Source organism: Moschus berezovskii, chromosome 23 (assembly GCF_049115385.1).
Source record: "Moschus berezovskii isolate FMDL1 chromosome 23, NW_MosBer_1.0, whole genome shotgun sequence".
In the NCBI taxonomy this organism is placed as follows: Eukaryota; Metazoa; Chordata; class Mammalia; order Artiodactyla; family Moschidae; genus Moschus; species Moschus berezovskii.
Window position 1 is genome coordinate 38,638,812 of NC_142482.1, and position 26,580 is coordinate 38,665,391.

At 54.9% G+C, this 26,580-nt stretch overlaps 1 protein-coding gene across 7 annotated transcripts in view; it reads left to right on the forward strand.

Moving 5' to 3' along the window:
* The window catches only part of TNXB (tenascin XB), a 56,874-nt gene that overhangs the window by 2,018 nt on the left and 28,276 nt on the right, over nt 1–26,580 (forward strand). For 4 of the 7 annotated variants that reach the window (XM_088831138.1, XM_088831142.1, XM_088831143.1 and 1 more), the window contains exons 2-13: nt 7,069–7,476; nt 7,825–9,660; nt 10,164–10,279; nt 15,167–15,323; nt 15,511–15,774; nt 16,607–17,344; nt 18,442–18,810; nt 19,923–20,216; nt 22,284–22,574; nt 22,954–23,259; nt 24,827–25,186; nt 25,542–25,910. In XM_088831138.1, coding sequence (XP_088687264.1) covers nt 7,080–7,476; nt 7,825–9,660; nt 10,164–10,279; nt 15,167–15,323; nt 15,511–15,774; nt 16,607–17,344; nt 18,442–18,810; nt 19,923–20,216; nt 22,284–22,574; nt 22,954–23,259; nt 24,827–25,186; nt 25,542–25,910 — 5,497 coding nt within the window. In that variant the 5' untranslated portion in view covers nt 7,069–7,079. The remainder of the gene's footprint in view (nt 1–7,068; nt 7,477–7,824; nt 9,661–10,163; nt 10,280–15,166; nt 15,324–15,510; nt 15,775–16,606; nt 17,345–18,441; nt 18,811–19,922; nt 20,217–22,283; nt 22,575–22,953; nt 23,260–24,826; nt 25,187–25,541; nt 25,911–26,580) is intronic. The other 3 variants (XM_088831140.1, XM_055407189.2, XM_088831141.1) reach the window with 3 other exon arrangements.

The following is a 26,580-nucleotide window of genomic DNA, read 5'->3' on the forward strand; positions in this document are numbered from 1 at the left end:
GCGATTCTTCCAAGAAATGGGAATGGGGAGCTAGGCGGGCGGTGGAGACGCGGGGGAGAGGGGCTTGGGAGGGAGGCTCTGGGGGTGTGGCCTGTGCGGGCCTCTCCTCTCAGACCAGCTTCACTACTTTCCCGCTGCAGAGACCCTCCCCCTGCTCCCACCAAGTGGGGGAGAAGTGCAGGATTTGATTGTTGGGGGAGGGGGACTGGCAGCTCCCCAAAACCCCCAGGGGTGTGGAGAACCCTGTAACCTCTGCCTCCTCTGGAGAAGGGTCTCCTGTGTGGTTCCCCTCCCTCCAACCAAGTTCTTTGACTCACACAGCTGCCCTCTGAGCCAATGAGAAATCAGCTTTTTTAGACATCGCTCAATGACTGGATGTGGAAGAAATGTGAAGAGGAGTTTGGGGGTGTATGCCCTTCTTGTTATTGTTGTTTAGTACTTAAGTCGTGTCTCTTTTGTGACCCCATGGACTATAGCCCGCCAGGCTCCTCTCGATTGGATTTCCCGGCAAGAATACTGGAGTGGGTTACCATTTCCTACTCCAGGGGCTCTTCCCAACCCAGGCAGGGATCGAACTCGAGTCTTCTGCATTGGGAGATGGGTTCTTTACTGCTAGGAAACCCCTGCACATACTCAAATGTGTATGCCTGCAAAGATGCAAGCTTCTTTGGATGAATATAAGTATATGTATAGTGCCCAGGTGCTAGTGGTAAAAAACCCACCTGCCAGTGTAAGAGATGTAAGAGACACGGGTTCAATCCCTGGGTCGGGAAGATCCCCTGGAGGAGTGCATGCCAACCCGCTCCAGTATTCTTGCCTGGAGAATCCCAAGGACAGAGGAGTCTGGCGGGCTACAGTCCATAGGGTTGCAAAGAGTCGGACAGGACTGAAGCAACTCAGGACGGACAGATACAAGAAGTGTGTTCATATTTGTGTTTGTGGCTAAGCACATGTGAGTACATTTGTGTATGCATGTGTATTTGTGTGTGTGTGTACCTGGTGATGTGCACAACACAGGGCAACAGAATTTGAAGGTAAGTCAGAGCCCACCTCACACCCAGGGCTATACTCCAGGCTGAGAGAGGGGCTGAGGGAAGGGCAGCTCTCTGCTTGCCAGGCTCTCTGCTGGGCTCTCGGGGGCAGGGTGCCTCTCAGTGTGGAAACGCTCTGCTCCTGTTGCCTGCTCCTCTTCCATCTCTGGTGGGATGGTGGTGGAGTGTGATGGCTGGTAGCCCTGGAAACTCCTTTTTCTCAGACTCAGAATTTTAAGCGTAGGAAGCCAGGAAGTGTGTGTGTTGTGGGAGGCACTGGTCACAGCCCCTAACCTCCTCCTCAGCATTCCCACCACTCACCCTGCTCTCCTTCCCTCTCCAGCCTCCCTGGTCTGGAAAAACGGGGCGCCTGCTAACACCACTCCTTAACCCTTCGCCTGAACCCTCCACACATCTCTGTTACCGAGGCCCCTTCTGGTTCCCCCATTACCCCACTACCTTTCTTCTCCAATCCTCATCTCCCTGTGCTCCCAGTTCTTGCCTCAGTGGATTCCACAAACAAATACAACCGTGTGACCAGCACTCAGACCAAGAAACAGTGCGTTCTTAGCACCCCAGGATTTCCCCACCATGCCCCTTCTCGGTCCCCCGTCCCCCGAGAGTGCCACATTTCTGACTTGCAGCTCTACTGATTGACATTTAACATGGTCTAGACCCAAACGTCACATAAACAGAATGTTTCAGCATGTTCTTTTTTGTGTCTAGCTTCTTTTGCTCCATCCTATATTAGCGAGGCCCATTCGTGTTACTGCATATAGTTATACTTTGCTCTCATCACTTTATTTTATTCCACTGTGTGAACAAACCACGTGTTACTTAATCCATTCTACTCATGTGAGACATCTGGGTAGTTCCCAGTCTGAGGCTATTATGAAAAGTACTGTTGTGGTGGGTAGATCCCTCGGAGTGGAGCTGCCAGGTCATCGGGTTTGCACACAACTCTAGTAGATCTGATTGGTTGTGCCAAATGGTTTTCCAATGGGCTTGTACCATACAGCCCTGCCAGGATCAACACATGGCCAGCTCCCTGGTCAACAGCTGCCCCGGCTGCTGTTTCTAACCAACTTTCAGCCCCAGACACTGTCCGTGGTCCTAGCCCTGACCTTGGTCCTGTCCTTGGTTCCAGCCCTGTGCTAGTCCTGGGCTTAAGTTGAACTATGTAAATTGACTAAATATTTATATAGTCAATAAATATTTTTTGAGCTCTTAGTATGTGCGAGATGTAAGGATATAGCTGCCAAAACCAAACCAAACCAGGTGCTGTGTCTGCCTCCATGGACCTTACAGTCTAGCAGGCAAGGTTGAGTGTGGGCAAGAAAGCAATAAAATAATCCCATGAATAAATATGTGAGTATAAATTATTATAAATGCTGCAAATGAGATTTACATGCTCCTGTAATATCACATGATAGGGGAGCTGACCTGGACAGGAAAGGGTTCCTGAGGAAGAGATCTGGGGTTGAGACCTGAATGATGAGGAAGTCAAGAGCAAAGGGAAGAACGTTTCATAGAGGCAACCACAGATACAAAGGTCTGGGGATGGGAAGAACGTGGGGGACATAAGGCCAGTGGGACTGGAGTGGAGAGACGGGGGGAAGTCTTACGGGGGATGAGGTGGGAGAGGTCAGCAGGGGCCAGATGGTGCAGGATTGTCTGTCAGTATTTGAAGACTATTCAGAGGGGAGCCACTGCAAGTTTCTGTGGGGAGAGGGACATTCTATTTGCCTTTGCAAGATTTTTAAGACACAAGAATAGAAGCAGAGGAACTGGCCAGGAGGCAATCACAGTTGTTAAGCAAAAGGTAGATAGTAGCTTGGACTATAATGATGCTTAGAGGGAGAACATAAGCAAATTAAAGAGACATTGACAATAAAATATGGGTTGATATGATGAAATATGGTGGTGTTGAAGGAGCTGTTGGGTTTCTGGCTTGTGAAGCTGAGTAACTATGGGACCATGGGCTGCAGGAGAGAACACTGAGAAGGGATGGGGTACAGGAGGGATGAACGCTGAGTTCTGTTTTAGATGTGTTGAATCTGAGGTGCCCAAGAGGAGATGCCAAACAGAAGGATAGCTATATTGCTTGGAGTTAAGAGGAGATAGTTTATACTTTGGGATATAGTTTGGAAATTAAAGTCTTGGATCTGGATGAAGGTACCTGAGTGGATGACTACCCCAAGTAGGTCACAGCTCTGGCTACACACTGCAATCCCCTGGGGAGCTGTTACAGATACTAAAGAAAGTTCGGTGCTTCAGTCCCTCTAGCCACATTTCAAGTGTTAAGAGCCAGTGACCTCTCCTGTCTACCTTATCGCCTGCACAGATATAGAATGTTCTAAAGTGGAAGACATGGTCATCAGTGTCCAGTGATTTTGAGAGAGATCAAGGTGAAGACAAACGTCTTTTAGATTTTGTGACACAGATCATCGGGAGACCTTAGTGAGGGCTATTTGGTAGACTGAAAGAAGGTGAAGTCAGATGGGAGCTGGTTGAGACTTGCATGGGATACGTGAGATAGGAACAAGTCCAGATAAATCTTTTGACAACTATGGCCATGAAGTAGAGAAGAGAAATATGTGTGGCTGGAGGGATTGTGAGGGTGGGGATTTTTTTTAGGTATATTTTTGTATATTAAGTATATTTTGTGCATATAGTGAAATGCACATAAGTATATAGCTCAATTAATTTTTGATTATACATACCTTTGTTTAACCAGCCAGTTAAACGTGCAAAATATTTCTAGTAATTCTATCCTATCTTCTATTCAGTTCAGTTCAGTCGCTCAGTCGTGTCCGACTCTCCGCGACCCCATGAATCGCAGCACGCCAGGCCTCCCTGTCCATCACCAACTCCCGGAGTTCACTCAAACTCATGTCCACAGAGTCGGTGATGCCATCCAGCCATCTCATTCTCTGTTGTCCCCTTCTCCTCCTGCCCCCAACCTTTCCCAGCATCAGAGTCTTTTCCAGTGAGTCAACTTGTTGCATAAGGTGGCCAAAGTATTAGTCCTGTTTATTTTTGAACTTCATATAAATAGCATCGTTTACAGTGTTCTTTTTTGTGTCTTGTTTCTTTTGCTTAGCGTTATGTGTGTCAAATTGTGTCCATGTTGCTGTGTATAACAAGAAAGTTTTTTTTTGAGTGGGGGGTAGTTTGTTTGTTTGCTTTCTGGCTACACTGCACAGCTTGCAGATCTTCCCCTACCAGGGATTGAACCCAGGGCCTGGCAGTGAAAGCACTGAGTTCTGAGCGCTGGATCACCCAGCAAGTTCCAGGAGGGTGTTTTTTCATTGCTGGAGAGTATCCCATTGAATGACTATGCCCCAATTTATTTATCCATTCTACTATTAATGGACATTTGAGGTGCTTCCAGTTCAGGCTCATATGAAAAAAATCCCATGAACATTCTCATACCTGTCTTTTAGAGGATACATGTAGTCATGTCTTTTGGAGGATACGTGCAGTGGTTTCTGTTGGGTATTTGCCAAGAAGTGTAATTGCCAAGTTTCAGGCTGTATGCCTTAGTAGCAACTGCCTATCAGTTTTGCAAAGTGGCTGCACTAATTTCTGCCCTTGCTTGCAAGAAATGAGAGTCTGGTAGCCTCACATTCTTGCCAATATTGAGCATCAACAGCCCTTTTAGTTTTAGCCATTCTGGTGGATATTTGATGGCATCCTCTTGTGGTTTTAATTTTCATTTCCCTGATTACTGGTTTTGTTCTACACATGAATATGTTTATTTTTCATATATTTATTGGCCCTTTGGATATATTTTTTACTAGAGAGACTTTCTTTTTTTTTGCAAATTAAAAAAAAAAAAACTGATTGCCTGCCTTTTGTTTGTTTTTGTTTTGAAGGAATTCTTTAGAGTTTTAATCCTCTCTCAGCTCTCAAGTACCGTCTCCCAACCGCCCCACCATATATAATATACATATATATATTCTGACATTTCTCACATATTTTCTCCCATTCTGTAGCTTGCCTTATTTTTCTCTTAATCATATCTTCTTTTATAATTTTATTTATTTGTTTTTGGCAGTGCTGGGTCTTTGTTGCTGTGTGGGCTTTTCTCTGGCTGCAGCGAGTGGGGGCTACTCCCCACTTGTGGTGTGTGGGTTCTCATTTCGGTAGCTTCTCTTGTAGAACACAGGCTCTAGGGCACAGGCTCAGTATTTACAGTGCAGGGGCTTAGTTGCTCTGAGGCGTGTGTGGTCTTCCTGGACCAGGGTTCGAAGTCATGTCTCCTGCATTGGCAGGTGAATTCTTTACTCCTGAGCTACCAGGGAAGCTCTTAGTGGTGTCCTCTGATGACCAGAAGTTATCAATTTAATGTGGTCCAAGATGTTGAAGCTGAAACTCCAATACTTTGGCCACCTGATGCGAAGAGCTGACTCACTGGAAAAGACCCTGATGCTAGGAAAGATTGAGGACAGGAGGAGAAGGGGATGACAGAGGATGAGATGGTTGGATGGCATCACCAACTTGATGGACATGGGTTTGGGTGGACTCCGGGAGTTGGTGATGGACAGGGAAGCCTGCGTGCTGCGGTTCATGGGGTCGCAAAGAGTCGGACACGACTGAGCAACTGAACTGAACTGAATATATCAATATCTTTTTTGTGGTTTAGTTTTGTGTGAAATTTTTAATGGTAAATTTTGTGGTTAGGTTTTAAGAAATCTTTGTTTATTTCACGGTCATAAAGATTTTCTCCTATAGTTTTTTTCTCTAAGACATTTTGTCAAAGGTACTGCTTTACCTTTCACGATTAGATCTATATACTTGTTCCAAATTAATTTCTGTATGTGGACGTAGGGTGGAGATAGATTTTTTTCCCGTGTGGATCTTCAATTGACCCAGGACCATTTATCACGATTTATTCTCCTTTTAATTGTAGGGAGCCTCTTTTTTGTTAATCAGGTGACCACATATGTGTTGGTCTGTTTCTGTTCTGGTCTCTGTGCTTGCACCTTCATAATAAATTTTGATATTTGGTAATGTAAGTCCTGAGGAAGAGGATTTTTTTTTTTTTAAAACGGGAGCTTTTTGAGCTTATATGCAAAGATGATGGGAAGAATCTAGTTGGGAGTGAGGGGCTGAATGAAAGAAGGAGAGAATAGTCTACACTTTAAGGTTTCTAAAAAGATACTAGGAGCTGGGATCCAGTCACTTATGAAAGGATTAGTCTTTCATATTCATTTGCTGACCCATTCAACAAAAATGTGTTGGATAGGGAATTCCCTGGTGTTTCAGCGTTAGGACTCTGCACTTTCACTGGTGAGGGCCTGGGTTCAATCCCTGATAAGGGAACTAAAATCCCATAAGCTGTGCAGAATGGCCACCAAAAAAAAAAAAAAAAAACACACCCAAAACTGTTGTACAGTGCCCATCCCATGTACCAGGCACAGGCATGCAGCAATACCAGGACACATGAAGTCCCTTTTCTTAGGGAATTCACATTCTGGTAGTGGGGGAAAGATAACAATCAGGAAGCCACACAAACAGATAATTCAGGCAGCAGTAAATGGCATGAAGAACATAAGCAGGACACTGTGATGAAGTGTGATAAAAGTCTGCTCCCATCGGGCACCAAGGAAGACCTCTGGGAGTCAATGACGTGTAAGTTAAGATTTGAACAGGAAGGAGCCAACCTCTAAGAGCTGAGTGAAGAGCATCCCGGACAGAGAAAACATGCAGTGCAAAGGCCCTTAGGCTAATGTAAGCTTGTAGTGTCTGTGGAACAAACAAAAAAGACCAGTGTGGATGGAACAGTAAAAAAATAGATAAAATAAGGAGTGGGGGGAGCAAGGTTACCAAATGACACCAGAAAGCAAGGTAAAGACAGATCTGCCCGGGGAGGGTCTATGATAGGATTGAGCTGAATGTGGATTTTTGCAAACACATGAGTCGGATAGATGAGTTGTGGGTGGTGGGACTGTGGGTGTGTGTGTAGGGGAAGGGGACGTTCATCTTGTCTGCTCTGTGAGTCTGCTCTCATATGTGCCCTCTCTCCCCACAGCCTCCAGAAGGATGCCCACCCAATGTTCCCTAACCTCCAGCCTGGCCCTTCTGATGCTGCTGGGCACTGTCACAGCAGGCCCTTTCTCTCCACGGTCCAACGTGACACTCCCAGCCCCACGGCCCCCTCCCCAGCCGGGGGGCCGTACAGTGCAGCCAGAAGGGGGAGGCTCTTCTCGGCTCTACGAGCATAATGTGGAAGGAGGGGAGAAGCAGGTGGTGTTCACCCACCGCATCAACCTGCCCCCTTCGGCTGGCTGTGGCTGTCCCCCGGGCACTGAGCCGCCTGTCCCTGCTTCAGAGGTGCAGGCCCTGAGGGTCCGACTGGAGATCCTGGAGGAGCTGGTGAAGGGGCTCAAGGAACAGTGCACCGGGGGGTGTTGTCCTCCGGCTGCCCAGGCTGGCACAGGTGAGCCGATGATCTCTGGAAGGAGCACAGAAAAGAAGGGAAGTGGGTTAGGGTTGGGTGGGCATCACTAGAGGACCTTGGTGGTGTGAATTAGAAAAAGACACCCCGCCTCCTCTTTGCAGGTGGTGAGTGCAGCCCAGGGCACAGCTCTGAGAGAGGAGCCATGTGACTAGATGTCAGCCCTCCCCAGCGAATGTTAGGGCCCTGGGTGATAAGTTGCAGCTGGAAACTAAGATGGCCTTAGGAAATGAGGCTTCCCTGATGGAGAAGCTGACTCAGGGCAGCACTACACAGGCACAGCCTCTCCTCCTTAGAGAGACTGAGACCCAACTCTCCCTCCAACTCCAGGCCAGACCGACATTCGAAGCCTCTGCAGTCTCCATGGCGTGTTTGACCTGAGCCGCTGTGCCTGCTCCTGCGAGCCAGGCTGGGGTGGGCCCACCTGCTCGGATCCCGCTGCCGACGGACCCCCCTCCTCGCCACCCTCCGCCCCTGGTTCCTGCCCGGATGACTGCAATGATCAGGGTCGCTGCGTCCGTGGTCGCTGCGTGTGCTTCCCTGGCTACACCGGGCCCAGTTGTAGCTGGCCCTCCTGCCCCGGGGACTGCCACGGCCGCGGGCGCTGCGTGCAGGGCGTGTGCGTGTGCCGCGCGGGCTTCTCCGGGGACGACTGCAGTGTGCGCTCCTGCCCTCGCGGCTGCAGCCAGAGGGGACGCTGCGAGGACGGGCGCTGCGTGTGCAATCCAGGCTACACTGGCGAGGACTGCGGGGTGAGGAGCTGCCCCCGAGACTGTAGCCAGAGAGGACGCTGCGAGAATGGACGCTGCGTGTGCAACCCCGGTTACACTGGCGACGACTGTGGGATGAGGAGCTGTCCCCGAGGCTGCAGCCAGAAGGGGCGCTGCGAGGATGGGCGCTGTGTCTGTGACCCCGGCTACGCTGGCGATGACTGCGGCTCGCGGACCTGCCCGTGGGACTGTGGCGAGGGCGGGCGCTGTGTGGACGGCCGCTGCGTGTGCTGGCCCGGGTACGCGGGCGAGGACTGCGGCACGCGGACCTGCCCCCGCGACTGTCGGGGCCGAGGGCGTTGCGAAGATGGCGAATGCATCTGCGACCCGGGCTACAGCGGGGACGACTGCGGCGTGCGGAGCTGCCCGGGCGACTGCAACCAAAGGGGCCGCTGCGAGGACGGCCGCTGCGTGTGCTGGCCCGGATACTCGGGGCCCGACTGCGGCGCGCGCGCCTGCCCGCGCGACTGTCGGGGCCGCGGGCGCTGCGAGAACGGCGTATGCGTGTGCCACGCGGGCTACAGTGGCGAGGACTGCGGCGTGCGCAGCTGTCCCGGGGACTGTCGCGGCCGGGGCCGTTGCGAGAGTGGCCGCTGCGTGTGTTGGCCCGGGTACACAGGCCGGGACTGCGGTACGCGCGCCTGCCCTGGCGACTGTCGCGGGCACGGGCGCTGCGTAGACGGCCGCTGCGTGTGCAACCCGGGCTTCGCAGGAGAGGACTGCGGGAGCCGTCGGTGCCCCGGGGACTGTCGCGGTCGCGGCCGCTGCGAAGATGGAGTGTGCTCGTGCGACGTGGGCTACGAGGGCGAAGACTGCGGCACGCGCAGCTGCCCCAGGGGTTGCCAAGGCCGCGGCCAGTGCCTGGAGGGGCGCTGCGTATGCGACGACGGCTACGAGGGTGAGGACTGCGGCGTGAGACGGTGCCCGCGCGACTGCAACCAGCGCGGCGTGTGCCAGGACGGTGTGTGCACCTGTTGGGAGGGCTTCGCGGGCGAGGACTGCGGCCTCCGTGTCTGCCCCTCCAACTGTCACCGGCGCGGCCGCTGTGAGAACGGGCGCTGCGTGTGCGACTCAGGCTACACAGGCCCCTCCTGCGCCACCCGCACCTGCCCGGCCGACTGCCGGGGCCGTGGTCGCTGTGTGCAGGGCGTGTGCGTGTGCCACCTTGGCTACAGCGGCGAGGACTGTGGGCAGGAAGTGCCTCCAGCCAGCGCCTGCCCCGGGGGCTGCGGGCCGCGGGAACTGTGCCGCGCAGGCCAGTGTGTCTGCGTCGAGGGCTTCCGGGGCCCCGACTGCGCCATCCAGACGTGCCCCGGGGACTGCCGCGGCCGGGGAGAGTGTCGTGAGGGCAGATGCGTCTGCCAAGACGGCTATGCAGGGGAGGACTGTGGAGAAGGTGAGCGGACAGCCTGCCTCAGTGTGCTGGATCCGGGGCTGGAAAACTGGAGCCCCATGAGAAAGCCTGAGTCTGAGGTGGAGGAGCCCTGGGACTTGGCAGCAGGGTGATGGGGGTGGTCATATATTGGGGTGGGCGGTGGGGCAATCGGAGGAGCTAGAGGACCAGGGTTCACCAGGGCTGCAGAACCACAGTGGGTGGGGGGGCATGCCTGCAGGCAGGACCTGCTGTAAGATCTCTGATGAGCAGATCCAGGTGTCCTCTTCAGGTATTTTTCGGGAGATTCTGGTTCCTGGAGATGGAGGGCAGTGAAGGAAACCCAAGGCCTGTTTCAGGCCACTGCTGGCTTTTCCTCGCCACCCCTCTCTCCCCCCAGAGAGCAGTGGGAACTTGGCTGGATCTCTTAATGTGACCCTGAGTAGGAAGAGCCTGTGACAGTGGTGGGTAGGGGTAGGGAGCTGCCTTGGGCTAAGCAGCTTCTCATATCCCACTCTCCTGGGCAGAGGTGCCGGCCATTGAGGGCATGAGGATGCACCTGCTGGAGGAGACGACGGTTCGGACAGAGTGGACCCGGGCTCCTGGCAATGTGGATGCCTATGAAATCCAGTTCATCCCAACGGTGAGAGCAAAGCTCCAAGAGGGTGCTGAGTGAGTGGGACTGGGGTGGGGGTGCTCACCTCAAAAGTAGTTCCAGGTAATCAGTGGTTGAGTCCAGGTAGCTGATTCCTGAAGCTGTGCTAAAGACCTTCTCATTCTGCCCACACTGGGTGCAGAAGGCCTTTGCGTCATTGGCCCACTGCTGCTGGAACTCCTCTGGTGAGCTTGAGCTCAGTGCTTCCTAAGGCTGCCTGCTGACTCCATTTTTGCTCGTCACTGAAGTCACTTCTTTCTGTTGTTGCTGAATCCAAAGCTGCCCCATTCATACATCCATTCAGTGGCCCAGCTGGGCCTTCACCAGTATTGGAATGTGTTTTTTCCTTTCCCCTCATCTTACACCACGGACTTTCAGGTATTTGGAGACATCAGCCATCACGTTGGGCTTGCCTGGTGGCTCAGTGGTAAAGAAAACGCCTGCCAATGCAGGAGATGCGGGTTTCATCTCTGGGTCAAGAAGATCCCTTGGAGAAGGGCATGGCAACCCATTCCAGAATTCTTGCCTGGAAAATTCCATGGACAGAAGAGCCTGGCGGGCTGCGGTCCATGAGGTTGCAAAGAGTCAGATACCACTGAAGCAACTGAACACACCATCACATCACTAGTCACTCCCTCCAGGCCAAACCCACCAGTTTCTTCTCCTCATTTCTTTGAGGCTTTGTTCTCTGAATCCTTCACTTCTTGGTTTTCTTCCTCTAATGCCTCCTGCTTTTTGCATGTGCCTCTTCCCCCCAGTTACAGGGGCAGAAAGGAGTCCGGTCACTCACCTGGCTGACTCTGGATACCCTGCTACTTTTCTCAGAGTTGACATATATGAACTTGTGGTCACATAAACTGTTAGTTATTTTGATCACATTTGATTTTTAAAGTAACTTTTTATTATAAAAGTCATATAAGCTCAGTGTAGAGACTAGAAGATATAAACAAGGAAAAAAGAAGACATTCAACTACATACCCCCTTTTAAACCTAAATATAAGCCTTTGCATTTGGCTCTGTTCAGTGTTATCATTTTTTGGTTTGGGCCAAGCTGTCTAGGCTGTTGCAATAATTTGAGTCTGTGAACTAGTTCCCTAGCCTCCAAGTCATCAGTGCATTGCAAAGCCTCCTTTCTCTATCTCCTTCCAACTCACTCTTAAAATATTTGGGGGCACCCTAAGGAAAAAGTTTGTGACCTCTCATTAGAATTTCCCTTTATGCAGATTGGATTTTTATGATGTGTTCGGTCTCCTAGTTGCAAATCATCTGACATTTCTCCCATTCAAATATGTTTTCCTGCATCATTCCACAAATGCCATAGGTGGGTAGGCCATGGTACTCTAATCTCTACCCAGTCAGGACTCTGCAAAAATAAATAAGTTCCAGGGCTTAAACTTAGGAAGCCTCTAGGACATAAGGGATAGCTCTGAGGTGCTGGCTGTCATCCCCACCCCAACTGGCCTAGTCATTCTAAGTCTCCTTATCAATATTATCACCTCAAACCCAGGCCCCTATCATGTTTTATCTCTCCTTACCCTCTGGTAGAAGCAGAGGCAGAAATCCCTACTTTTCTGCACAACCAAGGGAGCCTGGATTTTTTTCTTCCATTTAAATTTTTTTTCAGTTATAAAAATAATTTAATCACAAGACAAGAATTTGGCGACTAGGGAAAAAAACAAATAATTCTTGGCTGTTTCACACTGAAACAAGTACTGTTAACATTTTAAAGTGTTTCTCCCACTCTCTTCTGCGTGTGTATTATTTACATAGTTCCAATCTTGAGAGGGTAGGACTTTTAAGAGGAATTTTCCTAAGAAACTTTAGGGAAAGAATTGAAATAAACATTTGAGCTAGAAGGAGTTTAAAGGGCAACAGCATCTCCTGCTCTTAGTAAATATGACCTCATCCTTGGTGTTCACCAGAGGCGCAATCTCCCAGGAGGAGCCCTGGGCTTTCTCCCTCTTTGTGGGGCCAGGGGGATCCAGCTAGCCTGTGTCCAGCTTGGCCATGCTCTCAGCTCATCTGCTTTGCACTGGGTATGGGCCTCCGTCACATTCTAGGTTCTCCCTGAGCCTGGGTGTGGAAAATGCTCCTGTAAAATTGGTCCCCAGACACCTCCCTTGGACTCCACATCAGCCTGTGCCGCTGGCCCTCTGACTATGTTTTCTGTGCTTTTTTTCGGCTGGCCCCGGGATTGTGCCTCTTGCCTTTGGCCAGACTCTCTATCCATTTCTGTTGGCACAGAGTGCATTCAGCAGCTGGCTATCCCTCTGGCCACTGCCATCTTCCTAGAAGCCTCTCTCTCTCTACCTTATCCTCTCCCCTTTTCCAGAAACACTTTTCTCTCAAAGCTCAAACTCTGCCATTCCTGGCCAAGGGACACACCTAGTTATTGGAATGATTTTCAGAACACAGAAGAGGAACATTCCTCTTTCCCCTGCATACGTGGCACAGCTACACTCAGTGGTTCTCAAAGTGTGCTCCCTGGACCTGCAGCATTATCAGCTGGAGCATTAGCCATGCAAACTGTCAGACTCTGCCCCTCAATCTGCTGAATGAGAAGCTGTAGGGGAAGAGCCCGGTAACCTGCATCATAACATACCCCCAGGTGATTCTCATGCACCCCAAGTCCAAGGACCACTGCTCTTTTGTCCAAGGAATGCTGCTATTTTGCAAAAGGCAAGGTCTTCTATGAATGTGAGACAAAGCTTGAAGAAACTGAGGGAGGTGAACCCCTGAACAGAAAGACATGCAGGTGTTTCCGGTTTGGATGTATTCCGCAGACTGGAAACTGGGGTTATGTCACATTTTCATTGGGACACAGGACCTTGCAGCCTCAGAAAAGTTTGTGTTCAGGTCTGGTCTGAAAAAGAGGATGAGGGTGAGGTGAGCTCCAGGGGCCAGCCAAGGTGAAGCCCTCCACCTGGGGCCATGAGATTAATATTGAGAACAGAGTTAGAAACTTGCCAAGGACATCAGTGAAGCAGCCAAACCATCACAAAGGGGCTGAATCAGCTGCCAGCCTCTGGTTAGAGAGCCAGCCTCAGAGCAGACAGATGGTGCTGAGAGATGTGGGTTAGACTGCCAGTAGGACTTCCCAGGGGATTGTTCCCAGATGGATCTCCAAGTGTCTAAAAGGATCATGTAGGTGACCTGAAGGGAGAAGATGAACTCTGGGGATGGGCTTGTCTCCCTGGAAGGACCAGACATTATCAGGGAGTACTCAAGGGGTGTATGTGTGTGTTGGTGGTGGTGGGTTGGAGGAGTAAAGGGAGAGAGAGAAAGAGAAGGTTTGGGGAAGGATAAAGCCCTCATAGGTCTTGAGTTGACGCCCATCCAAGGCCTCCCAGGCTGGGGTATTCTAGGGCAGTGAGTAAGAGAGGGGTGAAGATCCTGCATGCCCAGAAAACCTTTCAGCCAAGAAAACTCTAACAAAGCTTCACTTCATCCTCAACCCAGAAGTTTCTACGTGGCCTTTCATCTGGTTTTATACTTTGGTATTTACTGTGTTGATTTCCTCGCAATTCTCTTGGTTTAGGAGAGTACCTTTTGAAATTTCCAATCCTACTTGGCTGATTGGAGGTGTCCCCATCACAGCCAACATAGCAAAGCAGAACAGAGTGTCCTTATTAGCTGTTCTAGCTAGACAGCCCAGCGAAATGCCGCGCTGTTCCCAAATGTCCATTCCTCCTGTTTCCCCAGAGGCTGGCACTCCGGAGACCCTGTCTGGAGCAGGGGCTGGCAGATTTTCTGTGGGGTTCCTGCAAATAATCATAACACTTTATATGTATACTTGAAGGGGGTTTGTTCTCTCACAGGCATGGACTACACATAGAGATTTGGGTTAAGGATCTAATAAAACGTAAAACGTGGCCACACATTTAGCTACCAGAGCATGAGCTCTCTGAGGACAGGGATCACATCTCTTACTTTTGTGTCTCCAGGGCCCAGAATGATGCCAGGTACAAATTCAGGAAACATATTTGTGCAACTTTGAGCAGGTGGGCCTTGTTTTTGAGGGGCCTACAACCCTGCTGAAAAGACAAGGAAAATACCTAAAAGGAAATGTCACGATGTGGGTCACACCCAAGTTACACAGCCAGGGGCAGGTGTCTAGGGGAAGGCTTAGGCTGGGGCAGCTGCCTCAAGGAGGAAGTGAGACGTGAAGTGGTATCCCTCATCTGCTTCACCTGTTATGACAGGAATGGGTTTATGAGAAGCCTCCTCATGCCCAGAGGGTCAGGATTGCCGGGGAAAAGCCAGAAAGAGAGTCCTGGCATGTGTCAGGTAGAATTCTGGTAGACAGCTGATGAACAGGCTCAAAAGGCAGTGCCCAGGGACTTCCCTGGTCATCCAGTGATTAAGAATCTGCCTTCCAATGCAGGGGCTTGGGTTCAATCCCTGGTCAGGGAACTGAGATCCCACATGCCTCAAGGATAGGTCCTCATTCCACAACTAAGAGCCAAAGCAGTCAAATAAGTAAATAAATACTTTTTTAAAAAGGTAGGCCCCGTAAGAGGGGACTCTGAAGTCACATTGCCTGGGTTTAAATCCCTGCCTCCTTGGGCAAGCCACTTAATCCTTTTGTCATCAGTTTCCTCATCTGTCCAATGGGAATAATCTGACCTACCTCATTAGATTCTTAAGAGAATTAAGTGAGTTCACATATGAAAATTGCCTTGAACAGGAGCTGGCATGGAGTAGGTGTTCTAGATGTGTTTGCTGATACCACCCACACTCCCCAGCTGTATAGGGCCAAGTTCTACACAATCTCATGCTGACTCTGCCTAGACCTTGGAGAAAGAAGGGATCAGGGGCATTGAGCAGCAGGGGTGAGTGGCAGCTCTGATCTACCCAGTACTTTCTCTCTTGCAGACAGAGGGGGCGAGCCCCCCATTCACAGCACGGGTGCCCAGCTCTGCCTCAGCCTATGACCAGAGAGGATTAGCCCCTGGTCAGGAGTACCAGGTCACTGTCCGTGCTCTTCGAGGGACTAGCTGGGGCCCTCCTGCCTCCAAGACCATCACCACCAGTGAGAGCTGGGGCTGTTTGGGGGGATGGGTCATGGGTGGAGAATGGATTTGAAAAGGGGGGACTGGGATATGCCCTCCAAGAGGGGCAGAGGGGAGGGACTGACTGGGGGCAAGGCTCTTAGCAGGACAGCTGGTGACCAAAGAACCAGACTCCCACCTGATGCCTCCTCTCTCTGACCTGGCTAGTGATTGACGGCCCCCAGGACCTCCGCGTGGTGGCTGTGACACCAACCACACTGGAGCTCAACTGGCTGCGCCCCCAGGCTGAAGTGGACCGGTTTGTGGTGTCCTACGTCAGTGCTGGCAACCAGAGGGTGCGGCTGGAAGTGCCCTCTGAGGCAGACGGGACGCTGCTGACTGGCCTGATGCCAGGTGTAGAATATGTGGTGACCGTCACTGCCGAGCGGGGCCGGGCAGTAAGCTACCCAGCTTCCATCAGGGCCAACACAGGTATGGCTGGCCAAGGGCTGGGGAAGTTTCCGAGCCTAAGAGCCACTTCCTTGGGAAGTCGCGTGCCGGGCTCACGGGCTCCTCTGAATGCACTGCACGGGGTGTGTGGCAGTCCCAAAGCACCTGCTGGGGACCCTCCTCTGTACCAGGGGCTCTGAGGAGACGGAGTGCTCAGGTGCTTGGAGTCCTGTAGGAAGGCGGTGGGTTGGAGTTTGGGAAGAGCCGCCTCATGGAGAGAAACAGTAAATAAAAGATGCTGTCCGGCCCAACCACATAGGGGTGGTTCTGATCTGAACTTGGGCACAGGGACCTCCCCCCCCCCCCGCCCCACCCTCTGTGCTCCATCTCAGTGGTCAGGTCTCCTGGGACTGGAGCTGGGGAGGTTAGAGATCAAGGTGCCTGTTGACTTTAGAATCGGGGTTTGGGGGAGTTAGGTCTCAGCAGTAATTTTCCACTCACCCGCCAAGTCTCTTAACAGATGCCTGGATCTTTCTTTCCCTTTCCTGTGACAGAGGGACGCCCACCTCGCTGTTGCTCGCGTTCTCTCCTCCCACGCCCCTTTCTCTCCTTCAGACGCAGGGCCCCACCCGCTCGCTCGTTTCTTCTTTCTAGGGCACCAACAGTGGCGGGCTTGGAGGGCGAAGCGGGAGGGCGTCCTGGGGCACTAACTTCTCTCGGTTCTCTTTGCAGGTGGGGCTGGGGCCCAGGGAAGAGGCCTCGGGCTCGGGTGGGAGGGACTCGGGCGGGGCTGCCGTGGGGGGAGTGCAGGGGTTGGTGGTGGGGGGCGCTGCCACTGACCGGCTCTCTCCTCCCCCTTTTTCCGCCCCGGCAGCACCAGGCCACTACAGTTACCCGGAGGCGCACCCCCCAGCCCCGGCCCCCCAGCCCCGGCCCCGGCCGGGCCCAGCCCCGCGGCCCCCGCGGCCCGCGCGCCCGGCGCCGCCCCCTCGGCCCTCGCGGCCCGCCGAGCAGGGGGAGGCGGAGTCCCCGCCGCGGCCGAGCCCGCCCCAGCCCCCTCGGCGGGCGTGGGGCAACCTGACTGCCGAGCTGGGCCGCTTCCGCGGCACGGTGCCGGACCTGGAGCGTCACCTGCGGGCTCACGGCTACCCGCTGCGAGCCAACCAGACCTACACGTCGGTGGCGCACCACATCCACGAGTACTTGCAGAGGCGTCGCTCCCCCGCACCCCCGCCCGGCCGCCCCCACCCCACCGCCAGCCCCGACTCGGGCACCTGGAAGCGGGACTCCAACCAGGGCATCTACGGCCTCTCGCCCGAAGGCGTCGACCGGGTGGCGGCGCCCCGCCACCCCAAGCCCGAGGTGCTGGGCACTTCCGCCGACGGCGCGCTCCTCGTGTCGCTCGACGGGCTCCGCGGCCACTTCGAGCGCGTGGTGCTGCGCTGGCGGCCGCAGCCGCCCGCGGAGGGGCCCGCCGGGGAGCTGACCGTGCCGGGCACCGCGCGCACCGTCAGTCTGCCCGATCTCAAGCCCGGCACCACCTACCACGTGGAGGTCCACGGGGTGCGGGCAGGGCAGACCTCCAAGTCCTACGCCTTCATCACCACCACAGGTAGCGTGGGTGGGGCCGCGCGACCCCCCCACCCCCTGCGCAGTCTCACCTGCCGTCGGAGTCTATGAGTGCCTCCCACTGCCTCACTGCTCAGGCTGCGACTCCCCCACCTGTGCCCTTCTGCCTTCCAGCCCTCCCTGGTTCAGGCTCCCGGGGATCCCCACACCTTCCTGTGTCCCTGGAAACCCCCTCCACCCTCAGGGTCCTGGTGGATACCCGAGGCCAAGGAGACCTGGTCTTTGGAATTGTCTAATTTTCACTTGGGTTCCTAGGACACTTCTGCCAGGAATCCTGTCCTAGGCAATAGAAGGGTCATTTGATGGGAGGGACAGTGTCTGCAAAGATTCTCTGGAGCAGTTTGGGTGGGGTAGGGAGTGAAACCAGTGGTTTCCCACTCTGACTCACTGTGGTGAGGGTAGCTGACAACTGTGGTCAGTGGTTACTATTTTCCACACTTTGGCCCTAACCTCAAAGGGACACATCGGAACTGCTTGAGGGTGGCCTTGAAACCGTTAGGCAGCATGGGTAGGTGAGAGGTGAAGCCAGTGCTTCTTGTGCTGCCTTTCCAGACCTCCTGGCTCAGTTCACGCTTGTCTCTCCCACAGGAACGGTGTCCTGGCTCAGGGAGGGGGCGCCCTGTGGCTGTGGGGGGAGGGGTTATGGACCTCTTCTTCCCCCATAGGGCCCAGATGTCACCGGAGCTGGATGTCCACTCCTCTTTCTCTTCTGACTGCCCACTGTCTCTTGAGTCTTCCTTCCTTAACACCACCATCTTCTCCTTTCTTCCAGGCTTCTCACTGCAGCACTAAGGGAGGCCAGGACCACCACCCAGTGGGGAGGGTTTCCCATGGGGAGGGAGCTAGGAGCCTTGTGGGAGGAGGGATGGCAAACTTAGTTCTATTTACGACCTGCAGGCCCATCTGTGCAGGGCTATAGTGGATGTTTGGGACGATGAGGCGGCCCAGGGGGTGATCCAGGAGCAGCAAAGGGAAAGTCTGAAGACTCTTAGAGGCCAGAGAGCAGAACCTGGGGACTGCGGTCTCCTTTCTGGCTCTCATACTCGACTCTCCTGTTTTTCTCACCCTGCCTCTTCCCAGGGTCCTCCCCCTCAGGCCTCTTGGGGGCCACTGATGAGCCTCCTCCCTCAGGCCCTTCGACGACTCAAGGGGCTCAGGCCCCCGTCCTGCAGCAGCGCCCCCAGGAGCTGGCCGAGTTGAGGGTGCTGGGCAAAGACAAGACAGGGCACCTCCGAGTGGCCTGGACCGCCCAGCCTGACACCTTTACCCACTTCCAGCTGCGCCTACGGGTGCCCGAAGGGCCAGGGGCCCATGAGGAGCTACTGCCAGGGGATGTCCGTCAGGCTCTGGTGCCCTCACCCCCTCCTGAATCCCCCTACGAGCTGTCCCTTCGTGGGATCCCTCCCGGCGGCGAGCCTTCTGCCCCTCTCATCTACCAAGGCATTATGGGTATATCCTAGACTCTGCTCACGTCCAGTGTCCTGAGGCTGGGGTGGGGACTGGGCCATTAGGACTTCAGGGGTGGGGTGAAGACCAAAGGGCGGGACCAGTGTTTGGGTAGAGGCGGTAGGAGAAACAAGGAGAGAAAGGGAGTTGAGAGGCAAGAGGGATGGGGAAGGTCTTAGTACAATGAAAGAGTTGATCGGAGAGGGGAGTCCTTTCAGATTAGTAGATAAGAGGAGAAAAGTCAAAGCATGGGACAGAGATTCAGGGAGAGAGACTGTTGGCCCCTGGCTCTCCGCTGGCAGCTTTCTTTGTGTAGAAGTGTCCCGCCCCCACTTCCTGGTCACTCCTCTGCCCCTCTCCGCCCCCTGCATCTCTCAGGGTGGGTGTGGGAAAGCCGCTGGCCCCAAGGATACTGATCCTCAGCCCCCTCCTCCCTTTCCCTTCTCTGAATCCCCTGCCATCCTCTCACTGGACAAACTAGGACACCTTGTCCCCCTACCCTGCAAGCCCGGTCTGCAGCGCCCCATGGTCCCATCAGCCAGTTCCCGCTAGGGGTGGAGGTTCCCTGGGGAGGGTGCTCCACGGCCATCGGGACTTCAGAGATGGGTGAGGCTTGTGGAACCCGGGCAGGACCTGGGACTCCTGGCATTTACAGTTTCTCCTGGTCCCCCTTTATGGGACTCAGGAGGCCAGCTCTCCCTGCAACTCCAGGTCTGTCACCAGGGAGAGAGTGGCAAGGGAGAGGGATGTTCAGGTGGACTAAGGCATCTCCAGGCTGCTCTGAAGCAGCAGTGGTTCCGAACTCTCAGGAAGAGCCTCAGGGGACCCGGAACTCCCTCAGAGTGTTGGTGTGTAGAGGGCCTGGGACCTTTGTTAGTGGAGAGGAAGTTATCACAGGGAAGAGCGGAAGCTCTTGCTCCGGAGAAGACACTAGGGAGAAACACCCCCCTTCTTAGAAAGGCTGGTCCCAGAGAACTGAGGGCAGGGAATGGAGGCATCAAGGGCAGGAACCATCCAGCATGGAGGAAGCCAGAGGAGAGGGACAGAGAGCAGGGACAAGACAGTGCTTGAGCCCACGTGCTTTGTTTTTGCACCCTCCCCCCCGCCCACTCCAGACAAGGATGAGGAGAAACCTGGGAAGCCCTTGGCCCCACCTCGCCTGGGCAAGCTGACAGTGACAGATGTGACATCGGACTCCCTGCTTCTGCACTGGACAGTCCCTGAGGGCGAGTTCGATTCCTTCGTCATCCAGTACAAAGACAGGGACAGGCCCCAGGTGGTGCCTGTAGAGGGGCCCCAGCGCTCAGCCCTCATCTCCAACCTGGAAGTCGGCCGCAAGTACAAATTTGTCCTGTACGGGCTCGTGGGCAAGAAGAGGCACGGCCCCCTGGTGGCTGAAGCCAAGATCTGTGAGTGACGGGTCACCCAGGCCCCTGCCCCTGCCCTTTGCACGGTCCTGATGGAGGTCTCCCCAGTGCTTTGGGAACTCACGGAAGTCTTCCTGAAGGCGGTGGTGCCTGAGCTGAATCCTAAAGGGAAAATTGTGATGGGTCAGGCAGGGAGGTTGAGGAGGGCAGTGCCAACAGAGGGATCTATGGAAAGTGAGGCAGGAGTGAAGTGGCCCTGTAAGACAATCGAAGTCTCTCCTCCAGATAGCGGGGCAGGGCACCCGGGGGCTGAGGACATTGGTCTCACTGATCTCCAGTGTCTGAGTGAGTCACTTAGGCCTCATTTGAGGACCCTAGGGGGCCTCCGAAGGGCTTTAAGTGAGAGATTGACCCGATTCAATATTTATCTTACAAATAGCTCTGAGGCTGCTGCAGAGGACAGCTGGAGAAGTGAGTTAGGAACCGGCAAGCGAGGACGCTGGCCTGGCGGGGATGGTGGCAGTGAGGCTGGGGATGGGTGGGGTGAAGGAGAGCAAGGAGGCCCAGGCACCCCATGCTTCTGGATCCGGCAGTCCCGTTCCCTGAGGCTAGGAACAGCGGATGTGAGGAACGGTGCAACAGTGCAGCAAAACTTAGTCAAACATCTTTCGAGCGTTTAAATGTCAGATGTGTTCAAGATGTTTAAGTGAATGATCACGCTTAATCCTCACAAGCAACCCTGCGAGGCATGCTCATTTCACAGATGAGGAGAAGGGCGGCACAGAGAGGGCAAGGCCGCTTGGGCAGAAAGTGAGGGGGCCATAGCGCTCTCCCGCTGCCCTCCTGGGACTGGAGAGCAGAGAACAGGCCTGAGGATGGAGCATGAGTGTCCCAGTGGGCAGAAGCCAGGGTGGGGAGGCAGGGAGAAGAGACATGGCCCCTGGGACCCTGCAGGTGGCCATCACTCATGGCATGAACAGAGGATCGGGAGTCTGCAGGGCAGCCTGAGGGGTGAACTGGGGAGAGGAATGCCAAAATGAAGGGCGCGGTCAGACATGTCAGATTCCGTAAGAGTGACTCAGGGCTGCAGAGTGTCCACAGGATTTAGCAATGGCGAGGTCACCACTGACCCTGGTGGGAGCTGCTGGTGGAGGGCGGGGCTGGGTTGGGAGGGCGATGAAGGTGAGGACATGAGTACAAGCATCTCTCTCTGGAATCTGGGCTGGAGTGGAGAGCGAAGAGGGAGGGTGGAGGCTGGAGAGCGATGCAGCTGAGTGGAGGAGTTTGCGTAAACCCTGAGGGCACAGCTGATGGAGTGAGAGTGGGAGCGGATAAAGTGGGGCCCAGAGCACAGTTGTGGGGGCTCTCCCACATGAAAAGGCTCCAAGGACCAAGCGTACCTCTCTTGGAGAGGAAGTCAGCTAGTCGTTAGGTCTGGAAGCAGTGGAGGCTGTCCTGGAAGACTTCCCTGGCTGTGGAGATGCGGAAGGGGCTCACTGCACTTCCTTCTCTCTGAAGCCCCTCTCCAGGCTTTGGAATAAGTGAGGGCCACACTAGTCCATACAGCAGGGTTCCCTGGTGACTCAGCGGTAAAGAATCTCCCTACCAATGCAGGAGGTTCAGGTTTGATTCCTGGGTTGGGAAGATCCCCTGGAGGAAGGCATGGCAACCCACTCCAGTATTCTTGCCTGGAGAATTCCATGGACAGGGGAGCCTGGCGGGCTACAGTCCATGGGGTGGCAAAGAGTCAGACACGACTTAGCAACTAAACAACAACAGTTAAGACAGTGCTTTCATGCCACGTCAAATGAGCCGCCTGTTCTTTTAAGTGGGCATGGGGACGGGGGAGCCTGGTGGGCTGCCGTCTATGGGGTCGCACAGAGTCAGACATTACTGAAGCGACTTTGCAGCAGCAGCAGCAGCCGCTTGCCAGGGTGCACCGCTTGGCAAGCAGAGTCTGGCTGGATTTCAGTCCCTCAGTGCTGCCTTCACCATGCACCTCTGTGCAGTGAACAGCCTGCACTGCCTCACGCAGCATTCCCAGGGAGGAGATGGATTTCTTCTCTTTTGACCCGTGTCCCTCCCTTCTCTCCCACCTCCTCTTCTTAGTGTCTCAGACTGATCCCAGCCCAGTGACTCTGCCCCGCCTGGGGAAGCTGTGGGTGACTGATCCCACCCCAGACTCGCTGCACCTCTCCTGGACTGTCCCTGAGGGCCAGTTTGACTCCTTCGTGGTCCAGTACAGGGACAGGGACGGCCGGCCCCAGGTGGTGCCTGTGGAAGGGCCCGAGCGCTCGGTCATTATCTCCCCACTGGACCCTGACCACAAGTACAGATTCACTCTGTTTGGGATTGCCAACAAGAAGCGGCACGGCCCCCTCACGGCCGATGGCACCACCGGTGAGTGGCAGCCTCCTAAGCCCCAAGCCTTACATGGGGGTTGACCCCTAAGGCTGACCCCTCCCAGCCTTCCACATGGCCTGCCCTCAGCCAGGAGCTGGCTGGGGCCTCCCAGCGAGATGGCTGACTCGGAATCCTGGCTTCGCTTTGGGCTCAGGGCCAGCCAGCCTCCCCCGCTCTGCTGGGCCCCTTTCATCCTGTCCATCTGCTCCCTGAGGCCCAGAAGGTGTGTCATGCTCTGGCTGTGCCAGGCTTCTCAGAGTTCAGCGCTCATGCTAATTGAGTAGAGACCCCCACAGGTGTGACAAGCCATCTAAACCCCAGGCCCCAATCCTGGGGTTCTGCCAGTTCAGCCCTGCCTGGGCCTTCTTATTTACAGCCCCAGAGAAGAAAGAGCAGCCCCGCCACCCAGAGCCCCCAGAGCAGCCCCTGCTGGGGGAGCTGAGAGTGACTGGCACCACTGCAGACTCCCTGCGCCTCTCCTGGACGGTGGCCCAGGGCTCTTTTGACTCCTTCGTGGTCCAGTACAAGGATGCCCAGGGGCGGCCCCAAGCAGTGCCCATCAGGGGTGATGAGAATGAGGTCGCCATCCCCGGCCTGGAGCCCGACCGGAAGTATAAGATGAACCTCTACGGGCTTCATGGCAGGCAGCGCGTGGGGCCCCTGTCCGTGGTGGCCACCACAGGTGAGTCAGGTCTCCCTCACCCGCCAACCCCCAGCCCTCTGAGTGGGACCTGGCCCCAGCCCCTTGACACCTCTCTCCACCTTCTCTTCCTCGGCTCCAATTCTGCAAAAGCCTCCACCATCTCCTTCCCCACATTCCAGGATTTCACATCGAGCCGCCAGCCCCTGACATCTTTCTTGGCCCTGCTTCTCCAGCTCCAAGGACAGGCCTCTTTTCCGCCATTCTGAGCACAGAAAATCATCCGTCCCTGCCAGTCTATCCTCCCGCCATGTATCCTCAGCCATTGTGTTCTTTCCTCGCGGCCTTTGCTGGCCTTCTTCTCCTGGCTGAGGCTGTGGTCTTTTCTGAGCTTCTGTTACCTGCTGCCCACACCCTCCCTCCACCGATGCTCTGTTCAGAACTGGCAAATCCAAGGGACATGAGCTCCACATTTCCCCAGCCCTCCTGACTCGCTGAGTCCCAGTCAGCTTGGAGCAGGGCAAAGGGCTTGCTTTCAGCCCCCAGCCCTGCATTCCTCCTAGGGCTCAGCCTCCCCTGTCCAGCTCATTTCCCTGACTGTGTAGCATTGTGGTTGGGAAAATGGGCTCTAGAGCCAACTGCCTGGATGTTAATCCTAGCTTTGGGATCTTGTGCAACTTAATGAGTCTCTCTGGGCCTCAACTTTCTCACCTGTCAAATGGGGATAACAAGGGTAACGGCTTCACAGAGCTACTAGAATTAAATGAGTTAATACACACATGGCACTTAGTGCCTAGCATGTCAAAACTGCTATTGAAGAGTAAGCCATCATTTCTCCCTGACCCTCTCCCTTCCCAGGATCCTCTCTTCTCTCCACCTTCCCACCTTCCCCTTCCTTGTCTGGGTTATCATTCTTGCTTACTGCTTCCTTGATCTTCAGTGCCCAAAGTGGTCCCCCATGGGCTGGGGAGTGGGTCACAGAAGGGCTGACTTGCCTTGTGCCAGTCTCCCCACCTCACAGAGCCTCAGCAGAGACCTGGCTACTGCAGACAGTGGGTGGATGCCCTCATGGCTGTGATTCCAGCCCCAACCAGGGAAGAGCACAGCTCTCCCCAGCCCCCAACCCCGTTCCCATACCCTTTCCCCTACTCTTGTCTGAAGTGGAGGAAGAGACAGGACTGCCCGGGGAGGTCTTAGCCAGATATCATTCCATTTTCTGTCCTGGTCAGTGGGGTGAGGGGAGCTGGGCAACCCTGGGGAGGGGCAGGAACTGAGAGGAAGAAATGCAAGTGGGACAAGTCCTTGCTGCCCCCTCGCTTTCCTGTGGTCAGCACAGTCCATGAACACAGTATGGAAGAATTCAGTTTTCTCTCATCCTGCCTCCTTTCTCAGACATGAGAGCCCAGCCAATGCAATTGACCAGCAGTACACGGTGGGATTTAGGGGCCTATCTCAGCACTGTCTCCATTGAGTCACTGAACAGCTAATACAAAGGCTACAGGAACCCCTGAGCCAACAGCTTGAAGAGTATACTTGCCAAATGTACTTTATGTCATGATTAATGTCACCAGCAAAGCATGTCATCTGAGGGTCTAATCTCTTCTCTAAGCCCCCCAGGAAGTCCTGGATGAGACCCCCAGTGCCACAGAGATGGAGGAGACCCCCAGCCCCACAGAACCCAGCACAGAGGCGCCGGAGCCCCCTGAGAAGCCCCTCCTGGGGGAACTGACAGTGATAGGATCCTCCCCGGATTCGCTGAGCCTCTCCTGGACCGTCCCCCAGGGCCACTTTGACTCCTTCACCATCCAGTACAGAGACGGGGACGGACAACCCAGGGTGGTGAGGGTGCCCGGGGATGAGGACAGGGTCACCATCTCGGGCCTGGAGCCAGACCACAAGTACAAGATGAACCTGTACGGCTTCCACGACCGCCAGCGCGTGGGCCCCATCTCTGTCATCGGGGTGACAAGTGAGTGGACGGTGGAAGCCCCAGGATGGGGCCTAGTGGGGAGATCATCCCCTCAGGTGATGGGGGAGTGGGGTGTGGGAGGCCCCTGTCCTTGAGGCTGAGCCATGGTGACCTTTGTGGGTCCTTCTGGGCAGAGAGGGCCTCTGTGAGCCATGCTGGTGGCGGCCCTGGTCCCCACAGCTGACCCCGGGGGCTCCAGGCATGTCTGTGAGGTGTGGACCGAGCAGGACCACCAACCTCCTTAGGCTTCTCTGAACTGACTTCAGGGCACCCAGTGGGGACCATGGCTTAGGAGGAGACCCAAGGACATCTCCCGGGGACCCTGACTCACCTTCTGTGTGTCCCTTCTTCTCAGCTGCAGAGACCCCCAGCCCCACAGAGATGGAGGAGACCCCCAGCCCCACAGAGGTGGAGGAGACGCCCAGCCCCACAGAACCCAGCACAGAGGCCCCAGAGCCCCCCGAGGAGCCCCTCCTGGGGGAGCTGATGTTGACAGGATCCTCCGCGGACTCGCTGAGCCTCTCCTGGACCGTCCCCCAGGGCCACTTCGACTCCTTCACCGTCCAGTACAAGGGCAGGGACGGGCCCCAGGTGGTGCGTGTCGGGGGCGAGGAGACTGAGGTGACCGTTGGGGGCCTGGAGCCCGGACGCAAGTACAAGATGAACCTGTACGGCCTGCACGGGGGTCGGCGCGTGGGCCCCGTGTCCACCGTGGGCATGACCGGTGAGTGAGGGCGGGGCCCTTGTCTGCTTTCCTCCCCTCAGGGGCCCCCAGCCTCCCTGTGGTGTCGCCCTCCCTTGCTGCGATGGAACCCCCTGCTTGGGGACGACCTAGAAAGAACAGTTCACTGGGGACTGGGCTACAATCAGCTGTACCGCCTTGAGCGAGTTTTCAACTCACTGTGTTTGTTTCCTCAGCCGTAAAATGGGGATAATAATGCCCACCTCACAGAACTGTTGTGAGGCTGAGCGAGTTAGCGCAGGCCTGGCTCAGAGTAAACATGCTGGCAGTGTCGGCTACTGCGATGATTGTTATTTGGCCTTACCCTGGGGTCTGCTCTGTCCCCTTTGGCTGGTTCGGCTTCTTAGAATGTGCATGAGACATTGGCCTCTTCACCAGGGCAGCTGGAAACTTCCTTTATGACTCATCCGGTGAGTGATTACAGCAAGGAAGACTGTCCCTTCCACCCAGGTACCGGGCCCCTCAGCCACCACAGAGGACCCGTCTGGGCACCCACTCTGCAGAGCCCCAGGGCCAGGCCCAGGCCCCAGACAGGCCTCTGTGACCCTCCTGCTGGTCTGCCCAGCTTGCCCAGGGACAGGGCGTCTCTTTTCTCCTTTGTTCACTGAAACAAAGACACAGGTTTTTCAAAAGCAACTTTTATTCTAAAGGG